We start from the raw sequence: 23,139 nt of genomic DNA, 5'->3' as shown, positions 1-23,139 counted from the left end.
GCAAAACTATTCTTTTATCATATTTTTTTTAGAACAAAAGTCGTCCTGAATTTGCTGGCAGACAGGGCGACAGTCTAGTGGCGAAACTGTATCCAAATATAAAAAAAGAGGACAGGGGCCCGAGAGGAGAAGGAGGAATGGAAATTGTAGAGTAAACAGTATTAGGATAAGATAACACTTTTTTATGTATTGTAAATAAAAGCTTAATTGTTCGAATACTGTTTAGTTTTAATAATAACTACGACTTTTTGTTTTTAATTCTCTTTATTAGTTAAAAAATAAAATACAAAAAAATCCAAGTAGGAATGAACGTACGAACTAATTTTAAACAATGCAAAAGGACTTTTCATTGTATGATAGTTTTTCTTCTTCTTCTTAGTTAGGATAATAATATAGTATATGCAAAATAATTTAATAACCTTACAAGATACACTTAGAATAAATGTATTTCCCGAAAATTTAGCAACAACAAAAAGAAATACAAGGGGTACAACTATATTATATATATATATATCAAAATTGTTGCTATATTCAAAAAGGTAACACTTTTTTAGTTTTCTGTCTCTCTCTGGTTTATTTGTTTCTAAAGGCATTAGATTACATACTATTTATATTCAAAGTTTGACGAAAAAATAGCGGTCACATCATAAAAAAAATAAACAAGGCAACAGACACTAGCCTTGCAATGGGACAATTTAAACACCATTCTATACAAAGTAACAAAAGTTAAGAGGAGACTAGTCATTGCTAGAGGGACATTATATGACCGCTGTTTTTCAGTTGTTCACTAAAAATTGTTTTGACGGTTCTGGTTTTATAGTGCTTTTAATGGTGAATGAGTTTGTTTTCATCACAGAATCTGTTCACACATAAGACATATTGATAAAGTATATTTCGTAAACATTTGAAGAGTACAGGAGAAAAAGACAGTAAAGTTTTTTTTGGTGTTCATTTAAATAGTGATGCCATTTATTGGCAAATACTTTGTGAGGTACATATGCATTCAAATTTTATAAAATAAATGATTATTTTAAAATCTACATTTAGTAACTAACCTAAAAAGGAAATCCTTGCTGTTAATGAAGCAACGGTAGTGACCCCTTGCGGAGTTGGAGCGCAACAACTTCAGTCAAGCCTACTTCTTCCTTAATTATAACGGACTCGAGTAGTTTTATGGACTGGTGCCCAGATTATTTTTATTTATTTAGATTTTTTATAAAGACAAAGACAATCATGTTCATGCCAGGATTTGAACCTAAGATCACATCGTGAACTTTTGACCACGGTGCCTCCGTGGTGAGCTACTCCAAATCGCTGATGTTTGTGTTTTTCTTTTCTTTCTAATAATTTGACACTTAGCAAGCAAAGGAGCGTTAAAAAGCTTTGGGTGACAGTCAAAAACCGCTTCCGATCGATTGGTTTTGTCAAAAGTTTATTAAAAATAGGTGTAAAGCTAGCGTTCGAGTCCCATTGAGAACGGAGCATATATAACACTTAAGATAACTCTTAAATATTTAACCCGGATAAATAAATTGGTCGTTAATAATCAACATATGATGCGTTCATGCTAATTCCATACACTTTTTTAAATTCAAAACCAATCAAGTTTCGTGGCTTCTGATTATCAAACAAATCAACGCTTCTTTTATTAAAATTTGAAATTATAAAAAAAAAGCAAATAGGAGCAATTTGTCCGTAAAAGATTAACCATACAATTAATTGAAAATGTTGCGCGCCAATGCGAGCAGGGTGTGCGCAAGTTGCGTCATTAGTATATCGGTTTAGACAGTTGTTTTGTGGAAGAAGGGAAGAATTGTTACTCTCGTAGAACATTTTTGAACATGGAAGCCTGGTTTTTGTATTCTGAATAAAATTAATTTAATATCTCTCTGATACTGTGGATTACCTGCAGAAGGCCGATTATCTTGTTGGGAAATTTTTTTATTCAGCTGCGTTTTATAGATCGCCTAATTTTTAACATATCAATTTATGGTATAAGAGATTGGTGGATGAATAATTTTTTGGGCACAGGAAGCAAACATTTCAGAAGCACAGAAGGAAACAGCTTTTATCTATCGAGTCGTGTACAAAGGGTTAATTTTCGGTAGTCGTTGCTCTGAAAAGCTGCAAAATCCTACAGAACTGAACCTTGGATAACTGTAGGAGTTCAAGATTCAGTGCTTTTTAATAATGACCTTCATTTGCTATCCATAAAAGAAAAAGAGTTTGCAGAGGACAACACCATCATCTTGCATAGGAATTATGTTTTTCAACTGAGGATGTCTCTCTGGATGCTGACTTGTTTATAATAATTAAAAAATGGTGCAATCTGCGACTTTCTTTCAAGACTTTATCTATTAAATTTTAAATGGGTAATCATTTGCATAATTCAATATTATACAAAGTTAAACAAGTTTTTAGGATTTACTTCAGCAACACTTCACATATTGAAGTTGCTATGCTCTTAGAGTGATATTAAAAGTAAAACCTAAACATGTTAATTATAGAAATTTTTTGGGGTTTATGAGCCCATCCATTATCTTTGTGACGCCTAAATAAAGGTCTTTGTAGAAGAAGTTGAAAGTCTTGTAGGCATCTTACGAAATGAAACACAAGTTTTAAGTGTTAACAGGTAAACCTATTGAATTTGGGTAAAGGTAAATGACACATAATCACTTGGAAGTAATCTAGATACTGTGAGTCCCAGAGGATACAATTTTGGTCCTTGTGCTTTTTCCTATTTACCTCAACAATTTAAAGCTTTGCCTCCGTGAACGTGCGCACACAATCTTACTTACCGATGATACATTTTTAATAATGATCAATAAAACACTCTCAATTTTTTTGGACTATAATAAACTTTTTAATATATGGTTAACGTTTTAGTACCGTTGTGTATCATTTTCAGGGCCTAAACACTTAAAAAGGGCATATTTTAAAAATATTTATTTTACAAAATTATACTATGCTAAGTGTTTAAAATGTTCTATATCCAAGGAGATGTCTATTAAATGAATAATCTTTTCCGGTTTTTAGCCCTGCAGATGATACCGAAAGATTGAAACTTTTTGGCAGTATATTTAAAAGTTCATTGTATTATACATAGTGCAAAAAAGCTGACGCTTTTATTGATCATATGAACAACACGAACTCAGACTGCATCTTTAATTTTGTTCAATAAAAACCGAGACACACTTAAAGATTTAACTCACTTAACAACAATAATTTGTACTTCAAAGCATCAAACAGACTTCAAGACTTCAAGAGATACAAAGTAAGAATGAGTTAAAACTTGAATTAATATTGATGTTAAGTAAGTGCCTTTCTATAGATAAGTTTTAAACTGTAACTTAGTGTTCGTTTAAAAATAAAAAGTTTACTCTTTACTATAATTACAGGGAACAACTTTTTTTACTTCAGTTGTAATAAGGTCTACAGAATGTAGAAAACCAAACGACGCATTGCAAACCTGAAAAGAGACTTATTGTGTTCGACCACTCGTCCCGTTTTCAGCCTTAATAATGCTTTGAAGAGGAGAAATCGTTTTTTCTTTATCACTTGATAAAATATCAATTTTTAGCATATTAACATTAACTTAGCGGCAATTTAAAATGCCCCTTTCTGATCCTTTTCCACACTCAGTACGTGCGTTTAAAAAAACCTGGGGTTCCGGATAATTCAAAATGGTGAAAACTTCGGAGAACTGATCCAAAAAAAGAGGATATGTCTAATATTATATCTGACCACCCTGTAAGGAGGATTTTATGGTGGTGGCTCAGAAGACGATGACTTTTGAAACTCAAGAAATGTTGAACCTTATCCCTACAAGTTCATTTTTCGGTAGAAGTGAAGGGAATTTGATCTGTCTGGGAAGGTAAAAACAAAACAAAACTTTTGTTATTGGTTGGACAATAATTCGCAACAAATTCGCCACAAACCTCTACATTCCGCGTAAACGAGTGTGGATCGAAGTGACGATCGTCATATCCCCAACAAAAATCTTCATTACCTTTCAATACTAAAAATAAATAAATTGGAGTTGGAATGGTTCGCTGAAAAACAACATCTTAGGGATATTTGGTTCCATTGAGGTCTTAAGTTCATGGAATAACAAGCAATGGCCGTCGAGTTCGCCGGATTTGCACTCAACGTATTAAAGCATCGTCTACACGTTTTAGATGAACCGAAGATCCATATTAGAGAGAAAATCGCCGCCATTCCGATGGATATGCGCCAGAACGCAGCTGAAACGTGTATCGCTTCTGGAGGATATTAATTTGCTGATGTGATTTTTAAAACTTACGTTAGAGTAATAGTTAAACTTTTTTTTGGGACTGAAGGTGTACTAAAGGTACTAAAAACACTTTGTCTGTTTTAATAAATGAATGCCTTAAAATACAAAAACCACTCTTTCATTTCCAAAAATATACTTTGTAGGTAGGTTCTTAATATTAACATAAATGTTAAAGAAAGTAGGTTTTTTTTGAATCTGACTTATCAATTGGACTAAACTGCAAGTATAAAGAGAAGTATAATAGTTGTATATTAAAATAAATGTATGCAACATTCCAAGTGATAAGTGAAAACTAAGCTTCTTTTGCCCCTGTACCTCCCAAATACTTTTTTATGATTGGTGATCAAACACAGATTTCGACTAATATTGGTTTCTTAACAAAAAAAACGTATTTATTGAATATGAAACCCTAATTTGAACCAACGTTTCGGTAGTTAAATCTACTACCGTTATCAAGTTAAGACAAATAAAATACAGCGTGTTTCAGGAGGAATGGTAGATATTTTCGTATATTGTAATATCGATAACTCTGAATGAAAAAGTTCATATCCCTTACGCTCCCGGCGGTTAGGTTAATTGTAGCCACCTTATATCTATATCATATATGGGTTTAAATATGAGGTGTATCGGCGTCGCCTCCTGTATCCTACAATTGTGAATGCTGCATTATTGAGTGTCAACAAAATTTGGCGGTTAGTTTGTCACTGGAATCCATCAAGAATGGTTTATGTTTACGTTTTTTTCATCGTCATAACCTCCAAACGTAAATATTCGTTTTTTTTATAAATATATCTAATAATGTTAATTCAATTGGATTCGACGAATAAACATTATCGTTAATATGTTTTCCATATAAATTTTTATTTTTTGCAGTATGATTTTTTGTGGGTTGAGGTTTTGGATCGCTCTTCACAATTGTGCATAAGGGGAGTAAAGAGATGCATGCAAATCTAAAAAGAAATCCAGAAGCAGTGTATGAGCTTTTAGATGAACTTGTTTCTTATGTTGAGATGGATTCACATGAAGAGGCTGTATTAGGCGGTTCTAAAGAAACCGAACTTTCTGGACATTTGGCAGAAAAATTTCAGTCCAGCGACAGTGACTTCGATGATGACATTCCTCTGGCAAACTTGGTTTCTGGTTGGAAATCGGGAAGATTTCCTAATAAAGATGATCAATTGGAATCTAATAGTACGAACACTCAGTGCGTTCATCCACATGTCTTAACCCCATGGCAATATTTTTAGAAATATTTGGGTAACGACTTTTTTCGTAACAGGAAAAATTTTGAATGTCTCATCTATAGACATCAACATTTTTTTTGGTTTACATGCCATTATAAGATATATTCACTTTTCTAGAATTCATATGTACTGGAACATTAAATTTAAGTTTGAATTAGTTTCTGGTGTTATGCCAAGAAATAAATTTTACCTTCTAAGGGTTAACTTTCATGTGGTTGATGTTTTGAACGTCTATCAAGAAATTCAGAGGGAAAATAGACTTTGGAAGTTTCAACCAATGATAGACATGGTTAAAAATAGATGCAGATCCATTGAAAGAAAATCTCGATGTGCATATTCAATTGATGAACAGATGATACTATTTCTAGGGCGATGTCCAGTATGGCAATTTGTAAAAAATAAACCTAGAAAATTTTTGTCCTTACAACATCTGAAGGCAAAGTTCTAGACTTCGAAATTTATCAAGGGAAAACGACTCCTTTTAACCACAAACACTTAAGTCTTGGTCCCTCAGTTGGTTTGCATTTAGTTGAGACGTTACCTAAAGAAAGTTATATTTTTTTGATAGATATTTATACTGGACAAGCTTATTTCCTTAGACATTTACGGCACTGGAACTCTAATGACAAATAGATCGAAGTCATGTACATTTAAAAAAGATAAAGAAATGAAGAGAGGAGATTCGCAGGAACTAATCAGACTTGATAATAAAATGTGTGCTACAAAATGGATGGACAATAAATCCGATCACATGACTTCTACAGCTTTCGGAGCCGAACCAGAGGACTTAATTGAAAGGTGGGTGAAAAAAGAACACAAATATGTGAAAGTTGCCTGCCCGAAGGTTGAAAGATGTACAACAAAAAAATGGGTGGCGTGGATGTGTGTGATCAGATCGAATACTACCGTTCTTTTTTCAAAACAAAAAAAAATGGACTTTAAAAGTTATTTTGCATCTCTTTGACATGGTAATAGTTAATTCCTGGTTAGAGTACAAGGAGGCTTTTATCGATAAGAAAACCGATGGATCTGCTTGACTTTAGGCTAAGTTTGGGAGAATATCTTATCTCTTTTGGTCCTGAGGAGCATCTACTGCCTGATGTCGATACAATAGACAATGAAGTAATAATGAGTGATGAAGAACCATCTAAGAAGAAGACTTTCTCGGCAATGGCTTGTGTGAATAAACGGTATGATTGGAACTTTGTGGCCAACTGGTAATACTCTCAAGCATTCTTTACGTTGTAGGCTTGAAAACTGTGACAGTCGTTCGAGACTAAGATGTGAATGACCTTGAAAACAGACAATTTGACCTTGCCCATATTTTAAATACTTCACTTAAAATCCTACATTGACCGATTTTAGGCGGATAACCACAATTTATTGGTAATTACTGCGGTTATCCTTGGTTTTTACACGCTAAGCAACTACATTGACGTCACAACTTATTTTCGTCTAAACGTTTTGGTTTAACCAGTGTTTGTTGATTATAAATAGTAATAATAAACAAAAACAACTTTATTTTGTGTACTGCATTCTCATTTCTTATTAGTATTTCTTTATAAATAATCATATTTCCTAATCTCTTGTATTTATTTCTTGTGTTTGTAGTTCCTATAATTTCTAATTTCGTTTATTTGGACATTATTTAGGATCTATGTTTTGTTGTTTTGGAAGTATTTTTTGTTACATTAATTTGATTATCCATGATGACCAGCTCTATTTGTAATGCTGATATTGCTAATCCAAGAATAAGATTTATGTGCTTACTGGTTGTCGATTTTTTTTTAATGAAAATTCCATGTTGGTTTTAAAATATTTATGTCAGTCACTTTAATCCGAAACGCAAGAAATAATTCTTGCTTTCAAGGAAAAATATATTCCTTCTAATAAAGTGCCTTCAACAGAACTTCGACTAATGGAGTACAACGTATATAAATTCAGACTTTATTTTTATTATTTTTTTAAGGATTTTTTGCCATTTCAAATAACCATTTAACCAAAAATTAAAAACTATTAGGCAGTTTGGTATTTACCGCTAATGTTGGTGACAATTTTGACAGTAGATTGATGACGTATTCTAATCTTAATAGTTGCTAAGATACATCTATTTCAAGATGGTGTAGCATAGCAGAAAGAAATTGATCAGACGTGATTAAGTAGGCGGTGAATGACAAAGGTGACATCATGGGTGACAGTTGACGTAATCAGTTAGCATTTGACAGTGTTGTCTTCTTTACGCACGCGGAATATTCCTATATGGTGTTCGTTTATGGTGCGTACAACGGAAGTGCCAAACCATCGTGTAGAGAATATGGTTAACGATTTCCGAATAGACGATTACCGAGTTCAAGAGTAAATACTTCGCCAAACTGCGTGAGACTGGTAGTGTACCAGCAGGTTTAAATTTGGATGTTAGAACAAATCCTTGAATCGGTGGAACGTAGTCCTCGTACGAGTACACGGAAAATTGCTGTCCACTGGCGGACATTGCATTAGCAAGGTTTGCATCCATTTCATGTACAATACGTGGAACCCAATGATCTCGATAGTAGACTGGAATTTTTGTCATTGGGTAAATGCTCACCAAGAGTCAATGTCATCAATACTATAAACTGATAAAACAACCTTCACTCGCGACGGCATTAACAACACCACAGCCGACTTTACTCAAGCCGCGAAATAACAGTTGGCAACGTCGCACCTCGTGGGAGATTCGGATCCGTTTTGGTGGATCCCGTATACGCTTTGAAAGCGCGGCTCTGCCGAGATGGACGTTCAATTTTGATTTTGCTTTATTTACAAATGAGAATATTTTATTTATGTGATTGATTTATTGTTTCAAATATGTATAGGCGCCGTTAATAATTATACAAATGCATTATTAGACTTTTTCCCCTATAGTTAGAAGTTAGAAGATACTGTAGGTACCTCTTGGTGGGTAGATTAAAATAATCTCTAAGCAATTCATATGCGCAAGGGTATATAATATATAACATTAAAGATATTACTATAGTTGTTGGGGAAAAACGTTTTTGCTTTAAAATAAGTAAAAGTATTACTCGATTACAAATGTCACTATCTTTTTCATCCTCTAAGATGTGCGAATCTGAACATTCCAATAAATTTAACGCCTGTTTTAAAAAATCTGGACTTTGGTTAATGAAGTTATGAAACTTCTCTAGAGATGAAGAGTATGGTTTATTAAGCTCACAATAATCAGACTTATACCTAGTTAATAGATTTTCTTTAACTTAAATTCAATTCGAAAGGTAAAATCCATTTTAGGTCATTTTGGGACAACTAATTGTTTTTTAAAAATACTTTAACATGTAGGTCGCTATCTATTGATATTTGATTAATAATATTTATACAAGCATCATTCAATTTTAAAGTATAGAAATATAGTTTTGTATCCCCAACAATTTTTACATTCCACAGGCAGATATTAGAATTTTGTGGGAATAATTACTCATAAGATCTTGAAAATTTGTTATGAAATCAAGTTGCTCAAAGGCTTCATTGGCAAGTTCATTACGTTTTTGTTGTTCACTATTTCTTTCGTCTGGACTTTCTCTAGGAAGAGGCACTGTTTTTGTTATATATGCAGATAAATTTGGAAAATTTTGAAGCACTGCTAAGCAGACTAATCTTGCTTTATCTCTAATCTTAGTGAATGTGCCATCTGATGTTTTTTGGTTGTCTTAACTCGAGAGGAGCCTCCACTCTGCCTCTCATTTTAATGCGACATATGCGTTGTTCCATTAAATTGATTACTCGTCGCACCGCACTCCCTTTAATTGCACCACAACTAGCGAAACCTAATTCGTATTAATTTTAACAAGTTAACTGCCACAATGTTGAAAAAAAACCAGGCCCAGTGGCCAAATTGTATTTCTTCACAAAATCATTAAGAAACCTGTTGTTTATTATTAATTAGTCAAAAGTTTGCAAAATTTCGATATAGAACTTATTTATAGCTAGCTGAGAGTCCACATTGGGTACACGTGGCGACAATGCACTACATTTGCAGTTAAGAGTCATGTGTCACACAAGTGGAGTCTCACTTATTATATATTTAGTAGTGCCGATTTGAGCATCTAGTCAGCATCTAGATAGTGCCAAAAGTTGCATCTTGATTACTTGATTAGTTTAGTGTGTTACTGTATGCGGTGCAGGAAGCTAGCAATGGAGCTTTTGACCGGCAGTGCCATGGTGAATGTTTATATATTACATCAGAAAGTGACAAATGATAAAATGCCAATCACAAAATTGAAGTAGAAGATTACAAGAGAACTTGTGAATCTTGACAAGCTTACAGAGGGAGCTAGTAACAATGAAAATACGCAGCACATTCTTCAAGGTGTTGGCGGAGCTTCACGAGGCATGTTCAGTGCTATGGAAAATTGATGGAACAATTTAATCGACACCATGCACAGGCTAAATCGCCAAGTACCAAATTTAGATGTTCTCAATGTGCAATACACTATTGCCTGTCATGCTTTTTTAAAACACATCAGCGCACCAAATAAAAAAATATAAATAAATGATATATTTTTGATTTTACAATAAGCTGTTTCCTATGTTTATACATTCTGTATAAAGTTTATAACAAGTAAGTAAACATTTTCCTTTTTCTTATACCAACTTGTTTCTTCTTTAGCTTTGATATAAAGTTTCCAAATAAATGTAAGTATTTTTTCTTATACAGCCACGTGTACCCATATGTAAGTCTCGTTTCACAGGCCAAATATATAAACCGCCTGTTACAGCCATGCTTTTTCGCACCCATAAGAAATACACACAATAGAATCGCCGCTGTGGTTACACGCGGCTGAAATATAAGCAATTAATTAAGACCACTGTGGGTACTCACGGCAGTAAACGTGCTAATAAAATAATAACATGCATATTTCTGTATTGTTCAAAATATATATGAATTTGCACGTGAAATTTTATATGATCTGCATTAATTTACCTAAGATTAGTTCTAGCATCAATTTCAAACGATTGGAAACTATCAGAAGCATGCGCATGTTCCTAATGGCGTTCAAGCACACAAATCGCTCGTTTGAAACTACTAGTCGAGCGTTCTAGCGAATGTAAATTTTGATGAAAACTGGCTGGAAACTGTCAAAAGAGTTTGCGGATTTTGCTCCGATTTCCATTTTGTGACATGCGCAGTAGATATGTTTTTTTCTTGTTTGAGCTTATCATAAATTTGGGCTGGGAGTTTGCTATAAACGGAAAAAGCTTAAAAAAGGCAAGAAAATCAGTGAATATACAATATAGGTACGTTCAAGTGCAACTAATAAATGTTAAATAGAGACATTTTTATCATTAATGGTTAATAGAGTAATCTTTTATTTAAAATCAAATTTTTGTTTTTTAGTTATCTAATAGAGGAAAGTAGCCTAATACTGCATAGGTTTCTAATATCGGACATTACTCTAAATCTGTAATAGCACAGCGCCATCTCGTAACTTCCATAGTAATCAAGAGAACTATTACGCAGATCATTTCCTACAAGAATTACAGAATCCGATCATTGTTTATAAAACGTCATTTTGCTACTGTAACGGTTTTTGATGTGCATAGATTTTAACAGTGTATAATTTTTGGCGTTATTTCTGGAAAAGGTAGGTTAAATTATTTGTTTGTTACATACCATATCAATAAGTAGATTGCAGATGATACCTTTAAATGTATAAATTGCTTCTGTGAACTATTTTTTTAATGTAAAAAAAAAAAAAACGGTAAATTTAGTGAGGTTATGTACCGTAATATCGGATACTTTTGGTTTCCTAATATTGTATAGTATCCGATATTTGGAACCAATTTTCTGGAGCTGCTTTTAAATGAATCAACTGATTTTCTGTCATAGATACTTGCGTTTTCCTCTCTTTTTTTTTAATAATAAATGAGAATAAGTTTCATATACCATATTATTATGCTTTTAACCTTGATCAAGGAGGTTTTTTGCTTTTTTTTCTAGATGAACGGAAAACAAGAGAAAGGTCGTAAAACATGGGATGCAAGAGCTATGGAACTTGCGGTAAATGCTGTTAGAAGCAAAGAAATGGGGTATTTAAAGGCGTCAAAAATATATAAAGTTCCAAGAAGTACCCTTGTTGATTACGTAAAATCAGACAAGCCAATAGAAGTATTAACAGCTACCAAATTAGGAAGAAGACCTGCGCTAAGCAACGAAATTGAAAATCTGTTAGTTACATAATGTTTAGATATGGAGAAACGGTTTTATGGACTAAGAGCTTCCGATATTCGAAGGCTAGCGTTTCAGCTAGCTATCCAGAACGGGCTACAACACCCTTTTTCTATGACGAAATCAAGTGCAGTAAAAAAGTGGCAAAAAGGGTTTTTAAAGTGACATCCTGAACTGAGTTTTAGAAAGCCACAGGGTGTATCTGCAGCTCGCATAAAAGGGTTTACTCGAGAAAATTGCGCGGCTTTTTTTGATCTGTTAGAGCAGAACCAGCCTTAGCAGAAATCAAATTGAATCCAGCCAGATTATTTAATGTATATGAAACAGGCATTACAACTGTTCAACACAAACATTCAAGGGTTCTCAGCTTACGAGGTAAAAGGCAAGTTGGGGCCTTGACGACATCCGAAAGGGGAGCTCTTGTTACTGTAGTGACTTGTATGAGCGCTACCGAAATATATGTGCCACCTATGCTAGTATTTCCTAGAAAAAATATGAAGCCTGAACTTCTAAATGGAGCACCGCCAGGAACGATCGCCAGATGTCATCCTTCCGGTTGGATTCAGCATGATCTGTTTACAGCTTGGTTAACACATTTTATAAAGCATGTTAAACCAGCAAAGGGCGATCCAGTGGTTTTATTATTAGACGGGCACTACTCTCATACGCGCAACATCCCTTTAATTGATTTAGCAAGGGAAAACTATGTGCATATTTTATGTCTACCTCCTCATTCGACACATAAGATACAACCCCTAGACGTTGCTTTTATGTCTCCATTTAAAACATATTATGCATTGGAGATTGAGTCATGGCTCAAAAATAACCCAGGAAGGGTGGTAACTCACTATCAGGTCGCTGAGCTGCTAGGGAGAGCATACCTACGTGCTGCAAGCGTTGAAGTGGTCGTAAATGGTTTTAGAAAATGTGGAATTTTTCCGCTCAACAGGCATGTATTCCGAGACGATGATTTTGCTATTCATTTCCAACGTGAAAGAACCCCGCCACCACCCCAACAACTTGATGAGAACAGGCCAGAATCGGAGGAAATAGAAAGCGAAGTTGAAATACCTCTATCTTCTATGAGGGACAGGATTAAAACACCTGATGCTATCCCCACAAAACCCTTAATAAATAGCTTGACCACTCCTTCTACAAACAGAAAGTTGGTGAAACCGACAGATATCAGCCCTATGCCTAGTTGCTCGTACACGTCCGGATCTACGAATAAGCGAGGTAGACGTGGCGCTACTGCGTTAATAACTGGATCGCCTTACAAATCAGAACTGGAAGAAGCTTTAAACAAAAGAAAATTAAAAACAGTTCCGATTAACACTGCACTTAAGAGTCAAAACAGAAGCGCAAAAGCTAAACCAAAAAAAAATGGTAAAGTGAAGGGAAAAGCTAAAAAACCTCTCACCTCATCCAGTGATGATGTCACTGATACTGAATTGCAGTTAGTAGACAGTGATGATGATATGGACAGAGATGCCGAAGACGCCGAGTGTCTGTATTGCAATAATTTTTATTCAGAGGACAGAGCAGGGGAAAAGTGGATCAGGTGCAATCAATGCTTTCGTTGGTGCCATGAAGAATGTGCAGGAACTGACAAAAATCTATGGTTTATTTGTGAGATGTGCTTAGATTAACTTTAAGGTTTTTCATAAAGTTTTTGAACGTATTCTCAATTTAATATTAATAAAAATCTAAACAAAAACCTATGCTTTTTATTTTAAACGTTTAAGTTCCGAATGTCGGATATATGCGATATTAGGAACACCTACTATTCGATATAAGGAACCCAATTTCAAAATAATAATTTATGCACTGTTATGTTTTTTTTAACTTTTGTGAAAGTTAGAGCCAGTTAGAGCTATTTCGTGTCACATAATGAAAGAATATATATCATCCTAACCTTTTTTAACATGCATTTAATTTATGTGGTATGTAGGTATTTTTTGTTGCTTAAAAGAAAAAAGTATCCGATAATAGGCAACTTTCTTCTATCTAATCTATGATGTCAGACTCATCAAGTTCTGATTCGGATACGAACAACTTCTATTTGATTCCGACTTGGTAGATGATGATGATTATGAATTTTTCTTTCATTGTGCAAAGCGGTCCAAAAATTAAGGTTATGTTGATGTTACTGTCCCCCTTTACAATAATACGAGAATTTATTGAGCAATTCAGACTTACTCGAGAATTAAGTCATGTTATTGCTCAAAAATTTTAACAAAGTATTTTTTTTAACCTTAAAATTATAGAAACAAACAAGGCAGAAAAGCTCATTTGATAATTGATATGACATTTGCAGTTGATTTTCCCGACGAAAGAGCGTTCTAGCAAAAAACCGTTGCTACCAGTTTGCGGATTGAATATGCGCACTAAAGCAATACAATAAACTGGTGTTAAACCATCGAAAAATATACGCTAGAATAGTTTTGGGTTGCTATTTGGCAGTCTGCTACTTTTTCACTGCTATTTGTTTTAGTAGCAACTGCTATCTGCTATGAGTTTAAGAATCGCTGCTATTAAAATAGCAACTGAATTTTTTTACGCAGGCACCTCGGCAGCTGATTGTCTGGTGTCTCGTTGGTTGCAGCGGCACAGCGACAGCTTATGGTGCGGCGTCGGCGATAGCGTTATCGGAAAGAAGTCGGCTTTTAATATTTTAAAAATTAAGGAATAAAAATAAAAGCTTTTAGCGATGTTTCTTTGTCTACTCGGTCTGTTTATAGTTTATAATAATTGTTCCTTTTGCAAATTCGCTCATGTCGCTCATGGCTTTTTACAGTATTTTACAGTTTAAAATTTACACAGTTTATACTGCTGTTTACAGCTAGGACTAGCTATGTACGACATGTACGTATCGAATAAAACTCAAATAGCACCTGCTATTAAATAGCAGCTATTTTCGACTGCTGTTTTTGATTCCCATTAGCAAAAGCATTTGCTATACGAAAATAGCAGGTTTGTCCCAACACTACGCTAGAACAAACCTAATGTAAATCTTGGTTTAATTCAACCTCGCGCCATTGCCAAATCTAATCGAACACCGAAGTCGGAGTTACGCTCAATGTTGCCAGGTCTGGTAAAAAATCACCAGATTTGGTGATTTTTTAATCAAATTGGTAAAAACTTTCTTAAAATCCCTAATATCTGGTGATTTTTTTAGAACGTACCTGTAATTAAATTACTTATTTAAATAAGTATCTATTTTTTAATTTATTACATTTTTTATGGCATATTATCCGAATATCGTACCTACGTAATACGGCATTCTTACCGCTACACCTTTTAAATCGAGCTTTACGTTACGAGAGCTTTCCGTCGCGCGTCGGGTTGTCGAACTCGGCTTTGAGTATCCTGTATCACTGATTGGAGTTATTGGTTTGCATGCGGGGATTCCCTAGATCTATTTACGCTGCATCGCCATTGGCCAGTTTCGCGGCTTTCGCCACTTGCCGACCGAATTAATTTGAAGGCAGATTGCATGTTGTTTACGTATCAAATTTCTAATAAAAATACTCAATTTGTATTGTGATTATTTGTGATATACATACATAGGTAATTCAATAGTTTCTGTGGTTCAATCAGTTTATGCTTTAGGTAAGTTCTTATATTATCATTTTGTTAGTTTTATATTTTTTTAAGGTAGGTATTATTTTTTTTTAAATATGTGAATTATTGGTCATAAGGATTATGGCAAATGGATAGTGCCTAGTTCAAATAGTATACATTATTTTAAATGTAAAATATGTGTTAAAAATTATATAGGTGGAGTGGCGGTAAAGTAAAAAAGCACAGTTTATCAAAAAAAATATTCTCTGTGCCATCAGCGGAAATTATTTAAAAAAATTAAGTTCGAATTGCTTCTTTCATTGCAGAACATAATTTAGCAATTAGTGTGTCTGACCATTTAACTGAGCTTATTAAGTCTATTTGCCTGTTAGGTATGGAGCCTAATCAGATATCAAAAATCACCTGCGACAGAACAAAATGCACTGCGATTATTAATAATGTGTTAGGAAAGACAAGTTTTGATCGCCTTATAGCGAAACTTAGAGTAAATAAATTTTCAATGATGATTGACGAATCAACAGATGTTTCTTCGGAAAAACATTTGGCCATTATAGTACGATATAGAATTTCTTGGGGTCATTTTAGTTGAAAGGGTAACGGCGCAGAATCTGTACAAAATTATTGTAACTTTTTTTACAGAAAATGAAATTCCATATAAAGATAATTTAGTTGGCTTTGCAGCGGATGGGGCAAATGCAATGATGGGGGCACATAATTCGGTCAAAACTCTTTTAACTAATGATATCCCAGATTTATATACTATGAAATGTATTTGCCACTCTTTGGCTTTATGTGCCTCTTATGTATGTGAAAAATTACCAAATGACCCAGAAAAGCTAATTAGAAGTGTCTATGCCTATATGCATCAAAGCTATAAAAGACAATCAGAACTGCAAAAATTTCAAGCCTTTTTTGATGTAAAACCGCACAAGATATTACATGCTGCTTAAACAAGATGGCTATCATTAATATCTGCTGTTTCTCGACTCATTGAGCAATATGACGCTCTTCAGCATTATTTTAGAATTGAAGCCTTCGACAATGCCTCAGGAGCAGCACAAATTAATGACTTGCTTCAAAATCCCTTAAAAAAAATATATATCTTATTTTTAGAATAAATATAATCCACATTTACCAACCTCAATTTAGAATTTCAATCTGAAAATCCCTAAAAATATATCATCTTTATCCCCGGATGATAAGTGCTGTTAAATTTTTGTTAAGTTGTTTTCTAAATCCAGAATACCTTTAAAACATAGATATAGAAAATATTCAGTATCGTGATCCACAGCATTTTCTTCCACTTGACCAAATTTATTTAGGTCCTAAAGTAGCTATCGAATAAACTAAGCATAATTTCGCAACACCCGTTATTAATAGTATTAAAACAAAATGTTTAAATTTTTACTTTGAGGCAGCTAATCAACTACATAAACGCTTTCCTTTTAAATCTCGTGAAGTACAAATTATTAACTATCTTAAGTCCTTGAAGCATTAAAAAAACAGACAGCATTGCTTCGTTAGGTCTTATGTTTCCAAATATAGTAAAATATATCAATATGTTAGACAGAGAGTTTAGAGAATTAAAGTGTTCGAACTTTAACTTTGCTCTAAGCAAAATTGACTTTTGGAACGAGGTGTGTAACGAAAAAAAAGGTGATGATACTTTTCTTTTTCCAGAACTAAGAAATTTCATAAATGTTCTATTTACATTGCCGCACAGCAAGTGTTGAACGATTATTTTATGAAATTAATTTAAATAAAACAAAAACGAAAAATCGATTAGGCTCTAAAACCATAAGTGGGATTTTGCACAGCAAAAGGTCAAATAATTTTAGTTGTTTTGACTTTCCCGTAAGTACGGATATTATTAAAAAGCATAATAACACAATGTACAAATAAAAATATTACTATATTACCTATGATTTAAGTATAATTATGTATAATAATATATGTCTCGTTATTTTGTGTGCTTTTGAGAATTATATTTTTGTTTCAAATAATGTGCCATAAATAATTATTTGTTTTTTTTTTTATTAAGAACATATATTTTTTTAAATATAATATTTTTTTGAAAACATCATTTTTACCTGTGTTTTATTTTAATCAGCCTATGTGCACCTCATTAAAAAGAAGAAACAAGATTCTGGTGATTTTTTACACAATCTGGCAACTTTTAGACCAAGCATCTGGTGATTTTTAAATTTTTAACCTGGCAACATTGGTTACGCTACACTGCAGCTTGCTGGGGATGAAGCGAGTGAGGCGAAGTTGCAATAAACAGAAGTGTCGCGTTGCATTTGGCGAGAGTTGTAATAAATGGGAGTTGCAATAAACGCGAGTTTACCGTATTTGTATTAAAAATTATTAAATAAAAATTATTATGCTCTAACACTAGCATTAAATTCGAGTAGCCGTATCCCAGCAACTATTGAGATTAGGATGCGTATTTATATGAACTTTTCTATTCAGAATTATGGATACAACATATCAAAATAGCCACCATTCCTCCTAAAACACCCTGCATATAAATTTACTTAGATTTCTTGTATCTCTTTAACCCTCAAGTACTATGCGTGGGTCCTAGGGACCCATGTAAATAAGTTTTCATGCAGATTTTGGCAACGCCGCGCGCCACTGGCGTTTCCGCTTGTGTAATCTCCAGTAACATTAAACACTTCTCAGTCGTGAATCTGTTGTTAAAGTGGACGTATCGAATTTCGAGTTGTTAGTGTCGACGGGTCTGTGGGACCCACGCATAGTAATTACTTTACAATTTCTGGTTTGGTAAGTTTTAATTTTTTTTTGTTTTATGTTTTTTTTTTTAAATTTTAGAAAGAAATATGGCTTTAAATAATAATGCTTTGACTGATAAAAACATAGAAGACTTATTTGAAGATGAAAATTTTTGGAATGACCAAGACATTACAACCCAAGCTGCACTGCTTCCATCAGAGTTCAATGATATTGTAGTTTCAAATGATCACAGTGATCAAGAGGAAGAAGATAATGAGGTTTTAAGCGATCATGACACAGAAAGTGAATTTTCATGGAGCTCCGGAGACGACTCAGACTTCGACCAGGATGAAGAAATTATTGAAGTCCCTCCAAGTATATCCACATCGGAAAAAGAGAAGAGATCGGGCTCATGGCATGGAGAAGATAAGACGATTTGGTCAAAACAAGAGCCTACAAGAAACACAACAACATCGGAAAATATAATAAAAATATTACCTGGATTGGCTGGAGAGGCAAGGCAAAATCCACCAAAAAATGTTTTGGAAGCATGGAATTTGCTTTTCACAGACAATATGATTCAAAAAATTATTGAATTTACCAATCAAAAAATAAAAATCATGGCTGCCAACTATACTGTTTCTGCAAAAAATCGTCTATCCTTTTTATCTACCGCAACTAGCGAAGAAATTAGGGCTTTTATTGGTTTGTTGTATTTACAGGGGATCTTCAAATCAAATAACGAAAACTTACGATCTATGTGGGCAACAGATGGCACCGGTAGAGATATTTTTAATTGCACTATGACTCTTGCACGCTTTAATTTTTTACTATCCACTCTACGTTTTGATGATGAAACCACAAGGGCTGAAAGGCGAGCTATGACAAAATTAGCGCCTATTAAAGATCTTTTTGAAGAGTTTGTCGAAAGATCGAAAACAAACTACATACCAGGTGAATTCTTGACTGTGGACGAAATGCTTGTGGCATTTAGAGGTAGATGTGGCTTTCGCATGTATATGCCAAATAAGCCAGCAAAATATGGCATTAAATTACAAATTCTGGCTGATAGTAAAACACATTATATGTGCAATGCTGAAGTATATCTTGATAGAGATAATGGGCCCGTGCAAAAATCTGTTTTTTTGCTGCCAACTCAAGTAGTCCTTCGTCTAATTACTTCTTTGCCTAAAAAATCAAACCGAAATATCACTGGTGATAATTGGTACTCTTCTGTAGAATTGGTCAATGAACTCCTAAAGAATAACTTAACTTACGTCGGCACAATGAAAAAAAATAAGAGACAAATACCACCTGAATTTCAAGCAATTCGAAGCCGACCTGAATCGTCAAGCCTCTTTGGATTCCAGAGCAAAACTACCTTGGTAAGTCATGTGCCTAAAAAGGGGAAATCTGTGATTCTAATATCTAGCATGCATCATGACGCCAAAATTGATAAAAGCACTCTCAAACCTGATATAATTTTGTTTTATAATGATACAAAATCTGGAGTAGACGCCTTGGATCAAAAATGTGTTCATTTTTCAACCTCCCGCAGAACAAGACGCTGGCCAATGGTACTATTTTTTCAAATGCTTAACATAGCTGGTGTAAATTCTCGGGTACTTTACCAATGTTTTCCCAAGGGAACTGAAATTGAAAGGTATTCCTTTTTGAAGAAACTTGGAATGGCACTTTGCAAGGACTATATGGAAATCCGTATGAACAACCAACATATTCGCCGACAGCTACGTGAATCGATTGCGCTGAGACTTGGAACGTCGTTACCTGTTTATCCAACCCCTATACCAGAGCAATCAAGGTCCAAAAGAAAAAGATGCGCCTTTTGTCCCCCAAAGAAGGATAGAAAAAACAAGTGCTTTTTGCAAAAAGTGCAATTAACCCATATGCTTTTCTTGTTGCAATATTTTGTGTGAACCATGTTTAAATAAATAAATCTTGCACTAATTGTTAAAATATCTATATGAATAAACTATTTTGACATTAAAAACATTTTTTTTAATTTAAAAAGTGGTTTCATTTTTAAGTTAAAAAAATGGGTCACTGGGACCCACGCATAGTAAATATGTGTTTTATTTGGGGCATAGTACTTAAGGGTTAATTGTTCCTAAAAACACTCATTACTTTTTAATTGAAACTTGCTTGACTAAAAATAAGTAAATTATTAGGAATTCGTCACAATAGCATAGATTTTACTTTTCATAGTTCAAATTACACCTAAAACTAAAAAAATACTTAAAATTTTTCTAGTAATTACCTTTTCTGAGTAATTTTAAAACGGACACAAGGGGTTAATTATAACGACTAAAAAGTGATATTTGCTCTATTGCTTAAAATCGGTGTTTGATCGTACAGAAATAATGATACTGGAAAATCATTGTGAAAATGATGTTAATAAAGCAACTGTTTGGAGTTTCTTGTCAAAACTTTGTTGGTTAAAAAGTGATTTAAAAAAAAAATAAAATTAAATACTAGATTTCCTGCTACATACTACCTAAAAAAAACTTAAATGCAAAATGTTTTAATTTCGCGACATAATAAAATGAAAAAGTAATTCCTTTGCGAACGGCGTATGTTTTTAATATTTTCTATCTAAAAACTGAAAAGGTATCACATTTTAAACCCTATAAAATTATGTTTTCACACCACCATTAAAAGCACTAAAAACCAAATCAAATGGTTAAAACCTCCGTCCCCTAAAACACTACACTTGACACACTCCCTCAGAAATAGTCCTGTACACGTTTTTTTTTTTACCACTATCAAATATAAGACGTACATACTAACACAGCGTGTGTGTGTGTGTGTGTGTGGGTGTAGGTAGTGTAAATTTGTGTTTTATACCATCCAAGTTGTTTTTTGCTAAATCTTACTTAGTCGTAGTCGCGTAGAAAAATGGCGGAGCCGCTTTCGCGATGGTTTTTCGTCACTTGGGCGTCTCCCGTGCCTTTTTCGCCGACAACGGGCCCCCGTCTGAGTTTGTGTCCAGCGGCCTTTTGATGCCGCCCACGAAACATCCTACACTGTTCGAGTCTTCGTCCTGAAAGAAAAGAATTACATGAAGCTTAAAAGAATATCTGGCAGACTGTAGCATTTTATTTAAATGTTCATTTTATATTAAAGTAATTTTTTCGAACAAAAAACTGGATTTTTTAGCCGAACTGTTTATGTATAAACTAGAACAACAAATTTCGGAACACCATTTATTTCAAAAAAAATATAAAAACATGGGTTCGCTACGTAGACGACATTTTTACAATTTTTAATGGAACCAAAGACGACCTAGAAAGCTTTGTTGATTTTATTAATTCTGTTCATCCCAACATACAGTTTACCTATAAGTTAGAGAAAGAATCAAGTTTGCCATTTTTTATTTATTTATTTATTTATTTATTTATTCATCAACGTATATAACATTTCAAGTACTTATTAATAATTAACAGTAGTCTTAAAAAAAAGTTAAGTTAAAACTTTACTCTTAAGTAAAAACTATAATACTAATAAACAATACTGTGCTAAACATAATCCAAAGAGTGGGAGTAGGGCATTATCCCAAGATAGTTGCACTAGCTGACGACTTAAATTTATTTAAAGATGTACTGAAAAAATCAAGATCTTTTGCAAATCTATTCACTGTAGAAGCTATTCTATTTATAGGACTGTTTAGTAGATAGGATGTTCTGCAAAAGGGAATGTGGAGAAGCGCCTGACCTCGGGTTGTGTAAGAAGATACATGCAAAGAGAAAAGGCACATTCCGGACTTCTAACAATACCATTCAGAACCTTAAACGCAAAGCAAACATCAAAGAACTGCCTTCTACTTGATAAGGAGTTTATGCTCAGGTAGGACATGGTCTCTGAACAGGTAAGATCCAGGCCTGACTTCATAAGAGTATATCTGGCAAACCTGATAAACTTGTGCTGGATATTTTCAAGCCTCTCAATGTGAATCAGAAAATGAGGTGACCAAACAATATTGGAGAATTCGAGAAGAGATCTCACCAGGCAAATATATAGTGGCTTCAATGCTGACACATTAGTAAAGTCTTTGCAAGATCTTTTGATAAAACCAAGCAGTTTATTAGCTCTATTTACAGTATTTTCGAAGTGGTGGGAGAAAGTAAGACTCGGGTCCAGAAAGACACCCAAATCCTTGACTGAGTCAAGCTCCTTCAAGGGGATACCATCAATAACATATTGACAAGGAGGGGAGACCCTTAAACGAGTAAACCTCATAAACCCACATTTCCCAACATTCAATGACATTTCATTCGACTTACACCAGGAAAACACTCTGTTTATATCTCTCTGAAACACCAACTGATCCTGAGAGGAGGAAATCCGCCGAAAAATTTTCAAATCATCAGCGAAGAGCAAAAACTCAGACTCCAGTAGGAAGCCGAGGTGATTGATAAAGAGACTGAATAACAATGGTCCCAAATGGGAGCCCTGAGGGACCCCTGAAGTTGTCAAAAATGGGTTGGACAAAAAACCGCCAATTTTAACACGCTGCTCTCTATCCATCAGATAAGACTTGATCCAAAGTAAAAGAGATCCGCTGATGCCGAGATCTGAAATATGAGAGATAAGAATATTGTGGTTGACCCTATCGAAGGCTTTACTAAAGTCCGTGTATATCGCATGTGTTTCATTACCGTCGGCAAAATATTTGAAGATATAGTTGCTAAAAACAAACAAGTTTGTATCCACAGAACGACCTCTGGTGAATCCATGCTGCTGATCTCCAATTATTTCCTGAAATGTGCCAGATAGAACCACCTCTACACAGTGCTCGAACAGCTTAGGAATTGCAGAGAGGATACTAATGGGACGATAGTTAGTTTTGTTACTCTTATTCCCAGATTTATAAATAGGACATACATGAGATAGCTTCCAGTTCTCTGGAAAAGTTCCAGAAGTTAGGGACAAATTGAAAATATGAAAAAGTGGAAGGAAAAGGGAATGGCTGCATTCTTTCAAAAGCCTGTTTGGAATTCCATCGGGACCCGCTCCCTTTCTGCTGTCCAGTTTAGCTA

General features: G+C 34.2%; 2 protein-coding genes across 2 annotated transcripts in view; one reads left to right on the top strand and one right to left on the bottom strand.

Moving 5' to 3' along the window:
• LOC126737389 (protein asunder) overlaps positions 1 to 218 on the top strand; it is a 59,591-nt gene extending 59,373 nt beyond the window's left edge. Inside the window, exon 14 of the mRNA XM_050442274.1 lies at positions 33 to 218. Coding sequence (XP_050298231.1) covers positions 33 to 155 — 123 coding nt within the window. The 3' untranslated portion in view covers positions 156 to 218. The remainder of the gene's footprint in view (positions 1 to 32) is intronic.
• Positions 219 to 5,138: 4,920 nt separating this feature from the next.
• Positions 5,139 to 23,139, bottom strand: part of LOC126737395 (uncharacterized) — an 86,693-nt gene continuing 68,692 nt past the window's right edge. The window contains exon 6 of the mRNA XM_050442286.1: positions 5,139 to 21,143. Coding sequence (XP_050298243.1) covers positions 21,030 to 21,143 — 114 coding nt within the window. The 3' untranslated portion in view covers positions 5,139 to 21,029. The remainder of the gene's footprint in view (positions 21,144 to 23,139) is intronic.

Source organism: Anthonomus grandis, chromosome 6, assembly GCF_022605725.1.
Source record: "Anthonomus grandis grandis chromosome 6, icAntGran1.3, whole genome shotgun sequence".
In the NCBI taxonomy this organism is placed as follows: domain Eukaryota; kingdom Metazoa; phylum Arthropoda; class Insecta; order Coleoptera; family Curculionidae; genus Anthonomus; species Anthonomus grandis.
The sequence above is the reverse complement of the archived record's forward strand: the minus strand, read 5'-3'. Positions and strand labels throughout refer to the sequence as shown.